This window comes from Helianthus annuus, chromosome 4 (genome assembly GCF_002127325.2).
Source record: "Helianthus annuus cultivar XRQ/B chromosome 4, HanXRQr2.0-SUNRISE, whole genome shotgun sequence".
In the NCBI taxonomy this organism is placed as follows: domain Eukaryota; kingdom Viridiplantae; phylum Streptophyta; class Magnoliopsida; order Asterales; family Asteraceae; genus Helianthus; species Helianthus annuus.
In genome coordinates, this window is record NC_035436.2 from 28397689 (window position 1) to 28414802 (window position 17114).

The following is a 17114-nucleotide window of genomic DNA, read 5'->3' on the forward strand; positions in this document are numbered from 1 at the left end:
AAGAATCAGATATTGACACGTGTCAAAAAAAAAAGATTTTTATTTATTGCTATAGATAGATAGGGTGGGGGTTCAAGAGTGAACACTAATGTATTTGCGAACTGAGTGAACAAATCTTGACCATTGATTTACACACATGTATGACTACCATTTCATCATCAAATCATAAAATACACGTTTAATAGGAAAAAGAAATTGAAAAATAAGCTAAGGAAGGATCAGATATTGACACGTGTCAAAAAAAAGATTTTTATTTATTGCTATAGATAGATAGGGTGGGGGTTCAAGAGTTAACACTAGTGTATTTACGAACTAAGTGAACAAATCTTGACCATTGATTTACACACATGTATGACTACCATTTCATCATCAAATCATAAAATACACGTGTATGAAGTTCGCTCAGTTCGCAAATACACTAGTGTTCACCCTTAAACCTAATCCTATATATAACATAATATACATGTGTCTAAATATATCACTACTAGAAAACTGCTACTATTCCTACACAAATTTCCTACACATTTCCTACGAACGAAAATGCCGACACTTCACGAAATTCCTACGAACAAGAAACGGTCTTAGTTTTGTGACAAAAAAGCCACATATTGTTATGCGTAGGAAAAGTGTCAGAAATTTCCCACGGATTTCAGACGGAATTTGTTTTTCATTATAACTATTAGTCGGAAACTCGTAGGAATCGGTATGCGTAAGAAATGTGTCGGAAATTTTCGACGGAATTCGTTTTTATTTTAACGATTGGTAGGAAATGCGTAGGAATCCAATTTATCGTAAAAAAAATATTCATAATAGACAAAATTAATGATATTATAATATAAATTTTATTATTTAATAAAAATGTATGTTATTTCTAAATTGATTCAGTAGGATGTGTGTTGGAAATTCCGATAGATTACTCACGGAATGGATATTTTTTTGTAATACACATATATGTTATTTTTAAAACACATTTATATATATCCGTATGAAATGTGTAGGAAAATACTGACGCAATTCCTACGAAATTCGTTTTCATTTTAATCATTAGTAGGAAATGCGTAAGAATCCAATTTATCATAAAAATATTTATAATAAATAAAATTAACGATATTAAAATATAAAGTTTTATTATTTAATAAAAATTTATATTATTTCTAAATTAATTCCGTAGGAAGTGTGTTGGAAACTCTGACAGATTACTCACGAAATGGATAATTTTTTTTTTGTAATACGCATACATGTTATTTTTAAAACAAATTTATATATATCTGTAGGAAATGTGTAGAAAAATATTGACGCAATGCCTACGAAATACGTTTCCTTTTAACAATTTGTCATAAATCTGTAGGAAAATAATGAATGTAATAGTTCCGTAGAAAAATCGTAGGAATCCATACATGCCTTAATACGGTCTATTAGTGTCCATTACGATACAAGATCACTCAACATGACATGATATAACCCTCCAACATCGAATGTTACATAATAAAGACCTTAACGGGCCATTAAGATATATCAAGGCCCAACACGCTCTATTTCGAATGTTTCATAATAAAGACCTTAACGGACCATTAAGATATATCAAGGCCCAACACGCTCTATTAGGGCATATATGACTTGTAATATTTTGTTAAATGGGGATGGAGACATAGGGTTGATAATCATAATCTATGGTGTAAACTTGTGGATGCGTGTCATAGTAAGTATAACCAAAGAAACTTCCTTCCGCTTAACAAAAATATAGCGGGGTGTTGGAAAAACATTGTGAAAGTGATTTCCAAAATAAAAATAAATGGGAAGGGGGTTAATCATCATATCATGGGTAAAGTGGGGAATGGGGTTGATATTCGTTTCTGGATCGACACGTGGGTGGGTGACATTCCCTTCTTGGAAAGGTGGCCCCTTTTATTTGGTTTGGAGCTGTTTAAATCGTGCAGGGTCGCAGAGAGAATGGAAACATGGAGTGGAAATGGATCTTTCAAATGGCATTGGTCTAGTCAGCCTAAGTCAGATGAGGAACTTAAGGAATGGAAGGAATGTTGCGAGGTGCTCAATAGTGTGAGACTTTCCAACGGTAAGGATGCTTGGATATGGAAGGATGATAGGCAGATCGGTTTCTCGGTGAAGGAGGTTAAATCGGCTTTGATTAATGATAGAGGTAGTGGGCACCCTCCAAATTTTGTTTCGTGCAAGTGGGTCCCCATTAAGTGCAACATTATGAATTGGAGAGGCAATCTGGATAGGCTTCCTACTAGAATAAATTTAAGAAAAAGGAATGTGGACATATCATCGGTTATGTGCCCTTTTGTGACGAGGTCGAGGAATCGGTTGAGCATTTGATCACTGCTTGCTCAGTTGCTTTGAGAGTGTGGTCGGCGTTCAGTGTCTGGTGTAGTATTAGTTCGCTTTATCTTTTTGAATTTAAAGATATTTTAGAAATCCACAAGTTCTGTAAGCGGAGTAAGAAGGAAGAGAAGATCATTTACGGGTTGGCTTTGATTACGTGTTGGTGCATATGGAAAAAAAAGGAACGAGGTGGTTTTTAAACGGAAAAGAGGTAGCCCACAAGAGATAATAGGGGAGTTAAAGTCTAGAGGTTTCGCTTGGTTAAAAAACAGATCTTCATGTAATTATATTAGTTGGACAAAATGGTGTAAATACATGTTGTATATGTTGTAATTTCCTTGCTTTTTGTTCGTTTGGGTCGGGGGTGCTGCTGTTTGTTTGGTCTTTTGCCCGCTTAAGTCGAAGGTTGTTTTAATGAAGTTTAATTTTCAAAAAAAAAAAACAAAAATTGAAAATTTCATCAAAATGGAACCCTCTAATGTTTCTGTCACACCCCTATTTTCCACGTGTCACCGGTGGGCCCGGTGGGGAGTATCGTGACGTCATTGATATCGTCATAGTCAAACAACACAACATGTAAATGCACAGCGGAAGCAAAAGATATAAATTTATTTCAACTGAACAAATTGTAATGTTTAAGTATCACAAACAGTCGAAATAGATCCACAGGCGGATCAAATAAAAAGGAAAATTTTTCAACAGACTTTGACATCTAAAGCTTGCGAGACTTGAGTAATGATGCCTGGAGTAGCCAGCCTATTTCGTCTAGGACCTGCACTTAGCCTTTTTGGAAAATACGTCAGTTTGCACTGGTAAATACAACTTAACTGACTCATTTTGAAAAGAGTTTGAAAATTGATTTAAATGCACTTCGGCCAAAAATATTTTATAACTTGGGACAATTATTCAAAATAATCTTGTATACAATTTTACTCATTCGTCGTCCATTAAGGCCGGTTTGTAGGGCCGGACTTAAGTTAACTGACACGCCACAGGTATAATGCCCACAAGGTCGATTCCTTATAGTGGGATACCAGTTTTTACATAATGCAACTGTCAGGTGTACGCCTACACCCCATGCTTAGGTCGTGGCCATTTCATGAATGATGCCAAGGATATCCGGGACATGGTCATTTAACCCCCAAGGGCCATACACCAAATAATACATATCAAACAGGTTATGTAAATACATCAATCACAATACGATTTAAATGACTACATACACCCGACCAAGCGGTACTTTTATAGTACCGTATCCCAAGCCCGTATAGGGAAAATAAGTTAAGGGTATTTACCTGAGCAATGTATAAATCAAATACAGCAAGTGCACGTATCTTTTACTGGGCTCCTAATCTGGAACGAAGGTTTTTAATAACCTATTAGAATCCTAACGGGTCTTTAATTAAGCTTAGACTTAGACCGGTTAGTATTCAAAAGGAATACACGGTTCAAACGCATGATGAAGCGAAGGCCGGTTTAGAATGTTGTTTTGACCCAACAAGCTTGAATACTTGTTTAATATGGGTAACTTAATCACATTTTGAATATTGAGACAAAAACGATTTGGTTTGACCCGTTTCGGCTTATATATGCAAACTAGTTACATAGGCCGATCCGAACGCGAAACATGCGTAACGGGTAACCATTAGAGTCATGAACATGTTCCATAAATTAATATGCCTTTGATATGTTGTGATATCAGTAGGATACCTTCCATTATGCCCAAGAATGAATTTAAAACCAACTTATGCCTCGAAGGGGTATTTTGGTCATTTCACATAGGCTTAAAAGGTCAAAACTAGAATTCTGAGTTCAAGACTTTTGCTTACTGATAAAGTACGAACGTTTACTTAAAACATCAGTAGGTATCAAGTCTTATACACCTAAAATGGTTCTAATACATACTACGCGCTTGAAACGCGTAAAAACGCTTAAAATGACGATTTGAGCTATTTCCGGGTTCTTAAAGGGAAGCTGATATTTTTATTATTCCAGAAGGCTCAAAATACTTTATTTATCATATTAGATTAGTAGAAAAAGGTTTGGGGTCAAAAGAATTTGTAAAACCCATTTTATTGCCCAAAAGGGCAAAACCGACAATTACCGAGTCAAGCTTAGAACTCTAAGTTATGCTCAGCCTAAAAATAAATAAAAATCTCTAAAAATCTCAAAATATTATATTACATCAGTGGGTAAAAAGTTTGGTATCAAAATTGGGTTTAGATAGGCTATATGCTAATCATACGGTTTATTTACCGAAAAGCTTCTTAATTACGCTAATGAGCATATCTCCTAATCTAGACCTCAAACTGATGTGAAATTTTATGGACATGCTTATAGATCAGCAATAAAGGTTTTAGTCCTTTCACATCTTCAAAAATCTTGTTTTAACACTAAAGGGCATTATGGTCACATTTAGGCATTATGGAAACATGCGATGGTCTTTAATTCTAAAGAACCAAGTAGTATAACTTTGGGAGGTTATACTATCATATAACATGATCACAAAGGACCCTAAGGCATAAATAAACTCAAGCTAATTCGGGTCAGAACTGAAAGTCAAAGCAAAGGTCAAACTTTGCGACTTTCGGTTGCGAACCGAGCCTATACTTAGAATTGTCGGGTTGAATCATGCTTAGACATGTTCAAGTAATATTTACCAAGTTATTAGGTGACAAAACTGATTTTTATAACTTTTATATCATTAGTTATGGATTTTATTTGAACTAACCCATTTGACTTCAATTTGACCCGACAATTAAACTAAGTAAACGTGGTAATTAGGAGGTGCCCTTTAGAGGGTTAAATACCTACCTAATTACGATCACGTAGCCATGTTTGACGCGAACAATGGCTCAACCGATTAAAAGTCAAAGTGTTTATCGATAACGCTTGACTTTTCGGTTTAAACGCTAAACAAATAACTAAGCATGAAAGGAATCACTTACAAAAGTCCAAAGGACTTGAAAGAGGTTCCCAAGAAGCTCAAGACCCTCAAGGAATGCAGAGAAAACAGAGAGTAATTCAGAAATGAGAAAGGTGCAAGTGAAACCCAAAATCTAAGGGGTATATATAGGTTTTCGAGAGCCGTTAGGATCGTTCACCGATAATCGTGCTTCAATCTCAGCCCTACACTTCATACCCATGGTTTACAAAACAATGGGCAGCCCCTATATTCGAATATGAGAGTGTGAGAGCAAAACCAAAGCTGGTTTTATAAATTCTGGTTGCTGGCACCTCTATACGGACCGTAAGGTCCTTCATACGGTCCGTAAGGGCCTTGGCTGCACATGGGAACTTTCAACAAATGACAGTTTTGGCCCCTGCACTCCCAAATGTCATTTCCGACACATTTGAGGCCCGTTAAACCATTTTTAAGGCTCGACAATGATGCCTAAGCATAGGGAACATGAAACATGCTCAAAAATATGCCGGATGTCGGTTCGTTTGGTCGCACGGTCCCGTTGTTCGGCTAATTACAACGAAACACGGACGGACGCTAAAAATGATCCAAATTACGCGACGAATGGAATTTTATCAATCCAAACACTAAAATAAAATATTTTAGTGCTTACATAAATTTTTGGGTGTCCGGGGGTATTCAGAATGCAAGATATGCGCGAAAATGCAAACTTGTGCACTTTTTGACACTTTTAGTCCCTGCATGACATAAAAGTTTATTTTCGCGCACCAAACACCTCCAAGCCTATATCTAAGCTATATTAAGGTTAAATTGAGTATTCTAAACTCATGATCATATTCCGGAAGGTCCGATACCTTACGAATTGACATAGTTTTGCGGTTTGATGCTTTTAACCCCTCGCATACGAATATTGTCATAACTTTCTCGTACTTCATCGAAACCTTATGAAATTTTTATCACACATTCTTGTGAGTATAATTAACCATTACAAAGTTTTGGGTTTGCTAAAAGATCACTCAGAGGTATACTTTAAACATGTTGACACATTTAGCCCTTGTAGTTTGTAATTCCTCACTTTCTTTCACAATTAGCTTCGTATGATCCATGAGTTATTCGTTTAAGGGTATAAACATCATGTAGGGTTATTGAAAGATATATTTACTCATTGTTGACATTTTGAATCCTTTTACGCACATAGATTTCTTGTTTGTCAACTTTAGTCCTTTTAAATCAATCCTTTGCACGTTTTAAGTCCATGACACGTGTCGATACATTATTAGACATAAATTTTCGAGGTGTTACAGTTTCCCGCCCCCAATTACCATTACCCTCTTATTTTTAGCCAAATGCATACATCTCGAAGCTCTCAACACCCATCTTTATCTAACTCTCTCGTTCCATCTGTTGCCGCTGAAACCACTACCGCAGAAGAACACCTACCGCACCACCATACGTTCCAGTTTCGTCGCTCGATTCGTCTGGCGCTGCTTTAGCCAATATTATGGCGAGAATATGATTAAGATAGAATCAAACCGTCTTTCACATATCGTATTAGGTTTTGGTTTTGATTTCATTTTTCGTTGTTTTTATTATATTTGTTTTTAAGTATATTTATATGTATTAGGGTCAGTTATATGTATATATTCGATGTTGTGTGTGTATGTATTAGTTTGTATGCATATGTACATACATATATGCAATATGTACATGGTTTAGACTGTTGTAATATGTTCACATATGCGAATATATTAGCTTTGAAGATGCACACCAACTGCTCGATGAAATGCTTTTACCAAAATGACATCTATTTCACATGATGGTGAGTTATTGTTTACATTCTTCAAAATGTTTTTTAGTGACTGGTTCCTTTTTATAATGATTCTGTTAAATGATTTTTATAATGATTAAATGTTAAATGATTCTGTAGCAAACGTGCATAGATCAACACTCAAAACAATGGATTCATGGATAATGTTATCATTGATTTTCTTGAAATATACTGTTTGCTAGTTGTTATTAATACACACTCCTAACATTGTGTTAGGCTGCGGGGTGTGGGGCGTGGGTTGGGTGGTGGATTGCCCAAAACGCTGGCTAGACCACACCAGGCTAGCGTTGGCCATGGTGTTGCCTCGCTGGCGTGGGGATTGAGCCTGGCAAGGGGCGGGGGGCATTGTGACTTGGCTGGCTATGATTGGTTGGTTCGATGTAGCCGTTAGGGCTAGCCGTTGCCAAACGGCTACTTTATTTAAAAATTTTAAATAGTTTAAAAAAAACTAACAAAATACACATGGCTGGCGCCAGCCGAAGCCACGCCACACCACAACACACCTTGTGGATTCCACACCTGCCACGTGTCGAGCAATGCCCCCAAACCAAGGCCCCAGAATGTTAGAGAATGTATTTGGTGTCACATAGGTAATTATTTGTGAATAAGTTTCTATATGCTTATGTCATAGTTCTTTTGAGCAATGTTTTTCAGGGTGAGGGAAAAGAACCGCATGTTGGTAGGATTGTAGAATTTTTCAAACATTGGGTGATGAAAATTATTTTAGAGTGCAGTGGTATTTCATAGCTGAATATATAGTTAGTTGCTACTTGTTTGTGTATTTTACAGTTTAATAATCCTCTTCAACAGTTTAGTCAATTTAGTAATTCCAATGAATACAATGTAAGCTAGTTGAGTTATTAGTAGAAATTTGTTTGTGTTTTTTTTTATCATGTATTGTAAGTATTATTTTTTTGCATCTTGCCCCTTGGAATACTTGTTTTAACCGTACATCAATATTAAACATCCTTCTATAGGATCATAGTGGATCCATAGGGTTTGATGAGCATCGCATCTGTTTGGTAAGGCTAATCATACTTATATATTTTAGTAAAAAAGTTGGGCCGAAAAATATAATTGTTTGTATTCAACATGTATTACGAAATTGATTTTTAAGAAAAAAAGGTCAGAAATTAAGTGGATTTAAGTTTATTTTGATACCCATCAAAAAAAAAAAAGGAAAGCAAAAAGAAGTATTGGGCCGGAGAGCTGGACATTAACAATCTGTCCAACCTTATCAGGGTTTAATGTTGAAGACATGTCAGAGAATGCTACAGATGATGTGGAGGGCTTAGATGCTTCAGCTACACATATTGTAAATATGTTGTCCAACGAGCGCGATGATAGTAAGTTTCAGTCACCCATGTCCATAAGCTTTGATATATATGTCTATTGGCATACTATTTTTAGTTATTAGTTTATGGTAAGCACATTAATAACTAAAATATGAGTCTGTTAAAACAATTTGATATTTAATGATATGGTGTTATATTACTGAAGTCACAGAAGTTGTTAAGGAAGGAAATGGAGTAGTGTTACCACTTTTGAACTATTAAGCACAAAATGTTGGCAAAGGGAACTTGCCCACTTTTTTGTCTTTTTGGACTTCTGTTAGCTTTGTTTTCCCATTTACAGTTAAACGAGGTGTTGCGAGTTTCAGTATGGGGGCCGCAATGGCTCTCTATTCTGCAACATGTTGTGCTATAGGACAATTTGGGAATGGGAATCGATATCCAATCAATCTCAGCATGGCTGTGGCTCTCAGTGGCTGGCTCCCATGTTCAAGGTTTGATTTTTGTTCTTAACAGTTTCATTATCTATATGAGATGTGGTTATATCATATAAATGTACTGATTAGATTAACTTATTCTAGGATCGTGAGAAGCAGAGTCCATGCATCCCGAGAAGCTTTACAAATTACTGCTCACTCTTTAGGAATGAAAATGGTTTATGTTGTTTGGATGTAAAAAGATTAATTATCAGGTGATGAAATTGGTGAGCATGGGCATGCAAATGGTCAATTTTCTGTTTTCTATATAATTGAATTTTTAGTCTCTATTTGTGTTGTTATTAAATTTACCAGTTTTGCTAATTGTGTTGTTTTGAATATTTAATTCATGCACCGATGAATTTGATATTTTGATTTTCTGAAGGCAGAAAATTGGCATCAGAATGGAAGAAGTTTAGCTTGAAGGAGTTCGGGATTACGACTTCGATGATCGCAAAGTCTACACGGATAGTTCTGAATGGTCTTAAAAGAAAAGGTAAATTTATTCAGTAGTTGAATCTTGGATGCGTTTGTATAGTATACTTTAGCTTTTGAGGATTATTATGATGTGTTTGTATAGTTCAAGACTAAATATTTATGGGCTGATCAACACAAACCCAAACCCAAACACATCAAGGATGCAAATAGAGCGGTTGCAGATCGATTGTATAAAAGAAAGGGCAATGATATCACCCTATTGCCCTACAATCCCGGGTTTGATTTTCCTTTTAAATATGTATTTGTAAAGATCTATTATCTTAATTTATTTTGATTGAATTTTGGATTTTGGATTTTGAAGAAACCATTGGGTATTGACAGTACTAAACCAGAAAACAACTACTTGCTATTATCTTGATTCCTTACGGCCTAGAAGTGTCGATGAGCAGTTGAGGCAAATTATTAATGCGTAAGTAATACAAATTATCATAATAATGGATGATAAAAGAGTTGGAATATACCTTGATATAATTTTAATTTTTTATAGGGCAATGGCTGTGTATGCTTCACGAAGTGGTGCCAACATAAGGGTTAAACTCATCAGGATTAACGCTAGGGTAAACACTTAATCACTTATTTAAATTGTGGCTGTAATGATATTGTAAATATTGAAACCCTTTAGTTTAAACTTAAATCGCAATGGTTTCACATTTCTTGATATTTTTAATTGTTTAGTATCCACGTTAGCCATAGGTACTGAATGCGGCTACCATGTGATGAAGTTCATGAAGGAGATAGCTTACGAAAGAGTTGACATACTTGACAATGATAATGTAAGTTTAGGCATATTTTAGTCTATATATTAGAGAAATATGTACTTATATATCCAAACAAATGCTTAAATTCATATATTAGGACTAAATTTTGATTTTTAAGATTTATTTTGTCTAATTGTTGTCTCAGGTTGGGAAATGAGTAGAGGAATACTCGGCTATGGATATGAAATGGCATTCGTGAAGATAGGTCGACTTATGCGGTTATCTCTATTTTTAAGTGACAAATTGTATTTTAGGTGTTGACGATGTATTGACAAACAATTCTTTTTTTTTTGTTAACGTTAAAATATTTGTAGTATACTTGACAAATGATTATGTAATGGATTGTTTTGGTATATATATGTGTGTGTGTGTGTGTGTATTTGTTTTGTGAAAAAGATTTATTGTTTTTGTTATTATACATGTATTGAAGGCAAATTTTTAATTCTATAAAAAAAATTTAAACAAATAAAAGCATGACACGCATAAATGAATGTCATACGTATGTGTGTCATAAATGTGTCATTAAAAAGTGTCATAAAATGAGTGTCGACACACAAATGCATGTCATGTTAATTTTATGACCCCTCAATCAACGACACACTTTGATGTGTCATAATTAACGTTTTATGACGCACAATGTGCGTCAAGAAATATGTATTTTCTAGTAGTGAATGTACCATTATAGTGTTTAGGGGTCACATTATATCTCTTTTTAGAACGACGACTTTCTTGTATTAGGCTACCGCACCCTCCATACTGGAGAGCCCCGTTGCCCCACTCTGACTTTCTTGGGCTCACGATGGCTTCAGAGTTTGGTGTGGGTATTCCCCCAGAAAACCATACCACCGACTGCCATTTGACAACCGTTGTGCCACCACAAGAGTTTAACACTCTCTGGCGTAACACACTGTGGGACGAAAACCTGGATGGGCTCAGGATATGATAGAACCTGGCACCTCTATAGGGAGGCTAGGCTCTATCATTGCCTAATCCACCAAACTAATACAAGTGAGGATTGAATGTTGTAGCCTTTTTTAGTAGGCAAACACTCCAAAGAAAATAGGGGAAGAACAAGAGCTTGGGGCAATTTTCTGATATTTTCCAAATGCAAAACAAGACAAATATTTAAACATGCATGGGAATACATGTCCACCATGCCATGATAGCATGTTCACCATGTCCCTTCCCTTATTCTCAGCCATGATCTACCCACTAACTTACACTAACTTGTCCTACATGCATGCAACAGAATTGAAGAATTCAAAATAACAATTAACCAAATAACTAAAATAAACGTGGTGTTGATTGGGCTTTTAATCCAATAAGCGGCTGGGCTTCTTCCTGTCACGTTTGGGCCGCTCACTCAGCATTGACTGGGCTGGTTCTGGCATTGGGCTGGCCTGGTCCGTATCATCACCCTCCCCTTCAAGAACGACGTTGTCCTCAATGTCGGAAAAAAACGGAAATTGGTCTTTTAAGCTGTGCTTGTCTTCCCATGTGGCTTCTTCCAAGGGCTGATTTTCCCACTGAATTAGAACTTGTTCCCTGTCGTCCGGCCCAACTCGTCTATCCAATACCGCCTCGGGTAAGAATGACACTTGCTCCTCGTTAAAAGCTGCAATATTCCCTTTGTTTGAGGTCGTCGTGCCAAAACTTTGTTTCAATAATGAAACATGAAAAACAGGGTGGATTTTGGAGGATGGTGGCAGCTTCAACTTGTAAGCAACCTTTCCGATACGTTCGAGTATTTTGTAAGGTTCAAAAAATTGTCTTGAAAGCTTCTGACTTGCACGATCATCCACAGTAGTTTGACGGTATGGCTGTAGCTTCAAGTATACCCAATCGTCGACCTCGAATTCTTTCTCCACACGATGTTTGTTAGCCTGGTTGACCATGCGTTTCCTTGCTACTTCGAGAGAAACTTTTAAAGCTGCTAATACTTCTTGATGAGTCGAAAGGGACGTATCGATAGAAGCATTTGAATTAGTGCCCAGTATGTATTCATGAATCGAAGTAGCTTCGTGACCATAAAGTGCTTTGAACGGTGTCATGTTAATGGAACTGTGAAAATGAGTATTGTATGAGAATTCAGCCATGTACAAGAACCTCTCCCATTTAGACGGCGCGTCAAACACAAACGCTCGTAAGTAAGCTTCAAGGCTGCGATTGACCACTTCGGTTTGGCCATCGGTTTGTGGGTGATAAGCACTTGAATGCAACAATTTTGTACCCATTTGTTTGAACAGTTCCCTCCAAAACCGGCTAACGAATATTGGGTCTCGGTCGGATACTATAGTTTTCGGTAACCCATGCAGTTTGTAAACTTCTATCATGAAAATTGTTGCTAAGGAAACCGCGGTATAGTGAGCCGGTAAAGCAATAAAGTGTGCAAATTTTGACAAGCGATCTACAATTACCCATATTACGGTTTTACCTCGTGATGCCGGTAGGTTCGTAATGAAATCCATTGATATATCATGCCAAGTGTGCTCCGGAATTGGAAGTGGCTGTAGTAAGCCATAGGGTTTATGATTTGGAGTTTTATTTGCTTGGCAGACTTCACAATTTTTGACAAAAGCTAGCACATCCTTTTTAATTCCCAGCCATGAAAAAGAGGTTGATAACCGTTTGAAAGTTGCAGTGCTCCCGGCATGGCCGCCGACCGGCGATGAGTGAAATTCTTGCAAGAGTCGTTCGCGGACGTTACCGACAGGTGGGACCAAAATTCTGCAATTCACATACACGAGGCCATCTTTGTAAAGATGGTGGGGAAACGCTGCGGGTTCTTTCGTGATCTTGTCTATTAATTTCGCACCAATCGGGTTGTCTTTGAAATACTGCTTGATCTCAATTAGCCACGGGGCTGTTGCATGAGATATGGCCATCATAGTTGGAATTTCAACTCTACTCAATGCATCCGCAACCGTATTTTCTTTCCCTGGTTTGAAACGAATTTCAAAATCGTATCCGAGGAGCTTGGTGATCCACTTCTGTTGTTCCGGGGTATGAATTGATTGGGTAAGGATATGTCGAAGGCTGTGGTGGTCGGTGTAAATACGGAAATGGCTACCCAAAAGGTATTGACGCCATTTTCGAACGGATTCGGTGATCGCGTACAGTTCTTTGGTGTAAGTGGATTGAGCTTGCATGGTGGGTCAAAGTTTCTTGGAAAAGAAGGCAATTGGTCGGCTGTTTTGGGAGAGTACGGCTCCAATGGCATAGCCCGAAGCGTCGGTAGTGAGGTCAAATGGTTGAGAAAAATCTGGAAGTGCCAAGGTAATAAGGTTTTGCATGTGAGTTTTTAGAGTATTGAAAGTGATGTCAGCCGTTTCACTCCATTCAAAATCTTTGTGTTTGAGAAGGTCGGTCAGCGGAGTGGCAATATGTGCATATTGAGGAACAAAGCGTCGGTAATACCCGGTAATACCCAAGAAAGCCCGCAAGGTGGTAAATCATTTTGGTGTCGGCCATTGTTGAATGGATGCGATTTTTTCGGGTTCTGGTCTTACCCCACTGCCGGAGATGCGATGGCCGAGAAAAGCAATATCGGACACGACGAAAACACATTTGGATGCCTTTGCATGGAAGTGGTTGTCACGTAAAGTTTGGAAAACAAACTGTAAATGAGCATAGTGGTCTTCTTTTGAACCACTGTAGATCAAAATGTCATCGAAAAATACCAAAACAAACTTACGTAAAACCGAGCGGAAGAGATCGTTCATAGCCGATTGGAACGTAGATGGGGCATTTGTAAGACCAAACGGCATCACTAAGAATTCATAATGGCCATCCGTGGTGCGGAATGCGGTTTTGTGAATGTCTTGCTGTGCAACACGAATCTGATGGTAGCCGGACTGGAGATTAATCTTGGAAAAGATAGTTGCACCATGCAGTTCATCTAGGAGTTCATCGATGGTTGGAATTGGAAAGCGATCACGGATTGTAACCGTGTTTAGAGCTCGGTAGTCAACGCAAAAACGCCATGTACCGTCCTTCTTTTTTACCAACAAAACCGGTGATGAAAAAGGACTCTGGCTAGGACGGATAATCCCATCACGAAGCATCTCCTGAATTAATTGGGTCATGACTTGTTTCTGAAAATGAGGGTACCGGTATGGTTTAACATTGACGGGTTGTGTCACACCCCGATTTCCACGTGTATCACCGGTGGGCCCGGTGGGGGATTACCGTGACGTAGTTGGCAACAATATAGTCAAACCACACAATTATATGAATGCACAGCGGAAGCATAAAGATAAATATAATTCAACCTTTTGAATGTAATATCAAGTGTATTACAGAAGTCGAATTGTATCCACAGGGATCATAAATAAAATAAAGTATTGTTCAATCAGATGCAGCATCAAGCTTACGAGACATATCACGATGCTAGGAAGCTATTACCAGCCAATTTCGTGTAGTACCTGCACTTAATCTTTTTGGGAAAATACGTCAATTTACACTGGTAAATACGTTCAACTGACACATTTGAAAATGTTTATTAAAAATTGATTTGAATGCACGAGGCACAAACTCTTTTATAACTTGGGAAAATTATTAAAATCTTGTGAACGAATTACATGTCCTTTTATGCGTTCAGTAGCCTGGATCCTGTCCGGGTTAAAGATTAATAGACACACCACATTGCGTAAAACCGTAGTGTAAAAACCAACGGCTACGTGTTTTAATAATAATAATGTCGAAAATATATACCGGGTGTACGCCTACACCGGGATGTTGAGGTCGTGGCCATTTCGTAAAATGATGCCAAGGATATCCGGGACAACGGTCATTAACCCCCCAAAGGCTTTTAAGTAACAAGACTGTTTAAATGAGCCGATCACATTATTTAATTAACCACCTAAGCGATGGAAGATATGATGCTCAATCAAGCGGTATTAATATACCGTATCCCAAGCCCGTATGAGGGAAAATAAGTTAAAGTATTTACCTTTGCAAGTATATTCCGTAATGGATTACGTCACAGATAGCTTTTACTGGGGCTCCTATTCTGGAACGAAGGTTTTAATTAACCTATTAGAATCCTAACGGGTCTTTATATTGGCCGTAGCCTAGACCGGTTGGTTCCGAAGTATAAATACGGTTAAATCGCGCGAAAAGGCGAAAACCGAGAATGGAGTGTGATTCTGACCCAACAAGTTCAGAGACTTTTTTTATATGGGTTTAAGGTTCACACTCTGGATTTCAGGGCCAAATTAATATGGTTTGACCCATATCGGCTAATTTATGAAAACTAGTCTCATAAGCCGAATCGTGCGCGCAATAGGCGCAACGGGTAACCGTAGGAGTCCTACGCTTGTTTCCTAAGTTAATATGCCTTAAAGAGGTTGTTGTATCAGTAGGATACCTTCCGTGATGCCCGTAACGAGTTTAAGTTAATATTACGCCCCGTAGGGGTTTTCGGTCATTTTAAAGACTTTTAAAGAGCTTTTCGAGTTCTATAGGAAATCTGAGTTTCCCGAACAGTTTATAAAGTTTAAAATACTTTATTTATTATTTAAAATCAGTAGCAACTGGAATCGGGTCAAAAGACCTTGTAGAACTCAAGTTTTGGCCGAAAAGGGCATATTCGGTATTTACCGAACCGTAGCCATAACCGTAGGTTATGAGCAGGCTAAAAATTATTAAAAATCTTTAAAATTCCAAAAATATTATTTTACAACAGTGGGTAAAAGTTTTGGTGATGAAATCTTGGTTTAGATAGGCGTTATGCTAGTTGCGTCGTTTATTACAAAAGTTTACTTTAATTGCGCTTTTTAGCATAACTCTCATTCTAAACCTCGGATTGACGTGAAACTTTAAAGACATGCTTATAATTTAGTAAGCAATGTTATGGTCCGTTCACGCGTCCGAAATACTCGTTTTATTTTAAAAAGGCCGTTACGGTCAACTTTTAGGCGATTAACGGAAATGCGTAAAAGACTCGGACAAACAATGAACCGGCCACAGAGGGTTATACCATCTTGTAACCTGGTCCTAAGAGAGTCCTAAGGCATATCTATACCTCACTAAAACGGGTCAGAACTGAAGTCAAAGCAAAAGTCAAACTTTTGCGACATTCGGCTCCGAACCGGGTCAATATAGCAAATGGTCGATTCAAACGAGCTTAGACAAGTTAATATACTTAATATCATGTTTTATAAGTGTCAAAACAGGTTTCATATCATTTATATTACAGATTATGCAAGAATCGCAAAAATAGCTTTCTGTTGACTTTTTAATCATTCGTTTGACTCGACATTTGAGCTAGTTAGAGTGGTGATCAGAGGGAACCCTTTTAGAGGTTTATTACCCACATGAATACCAACTCATAACTACTTCTGATCCGTCATAAGACTGAGCCATTACGGATTTATTTTGAAGTCAAACCGTAGTTACGACGGTTTGGTTTTTAGCTACATTACTAAGTAAAATTGAACCACAAAGGATCTAAACGACTTACAGAAGCTTAGGCTTGCTTAGAGAACAGGGAAGAACACTTGAGAGCTCTTAGAATGATCAGTAGTTGAGTGTTTGAGGTGTGGTGAACATATGCACACAATGTGTCTATTTATAGTGTTCAAATGGCTCTTAGATCTTTACACAATAGCCTATGAGTGAGTATGGATGATGGGCAGGTGGCCCCTGATGCTAGGGGGCAAGTAGAGGGCACCCATGCTGCACTTATTGTCCAAATGATCGTTCACAAGTTCAAAAGGCATAAAAATCCAAAGTTTCTGCATCTGGGCGTCCCACGTGACCCGCCTGGAGGTTTAGGCACATTTTAACGCGGGCCGCCTGATGTTTAAAAATCAGACGCGAATAAGAGGTGGCTCGCGGCCCGCCTCAACTTAACCCAAAACATAACGCGGGTCACGAGAGGTTAGATTTTCAGGATTTTTAAATCTTTTGTAATTATGACAAAATCCTGGTAATTAATAACGAAATCTTTTGTAATTATTAACCTGACCTTTCGGGTTTGAAGGGGTAACT

At 37.6% G+C, this 17114-nt stretch overlaps 1 protein-coding gene across 1 annotated transcript; it reads left to right on the forward strand.

The window, feature by feature from the left end:
* Positions 1–1950: 1950 nt before the first annotated feature.
* On the forward strand, positions 1951–2340 carry LOC118491462. The gene has a single exon (XM_035989268.1). The coding sequence runs from the start codon at positions 1951–1953 to the stop codon at positions 2338–2340; it is 390 nt and encodes a 129-aa protein (XP_035845161.1).
* Positions 2341–17114: the final 14774 nt, after the last annotated feature.

What these genes read in the sequence shown, in the direction of transcription:
- LOC118491462 (XM_035989268.1), top strand. Translation starts at nt 1,951, where the DNA reads ATGGAAACATGGAGTGGAAATGGATCTTTCAAATGGCATTGGTCTAGT.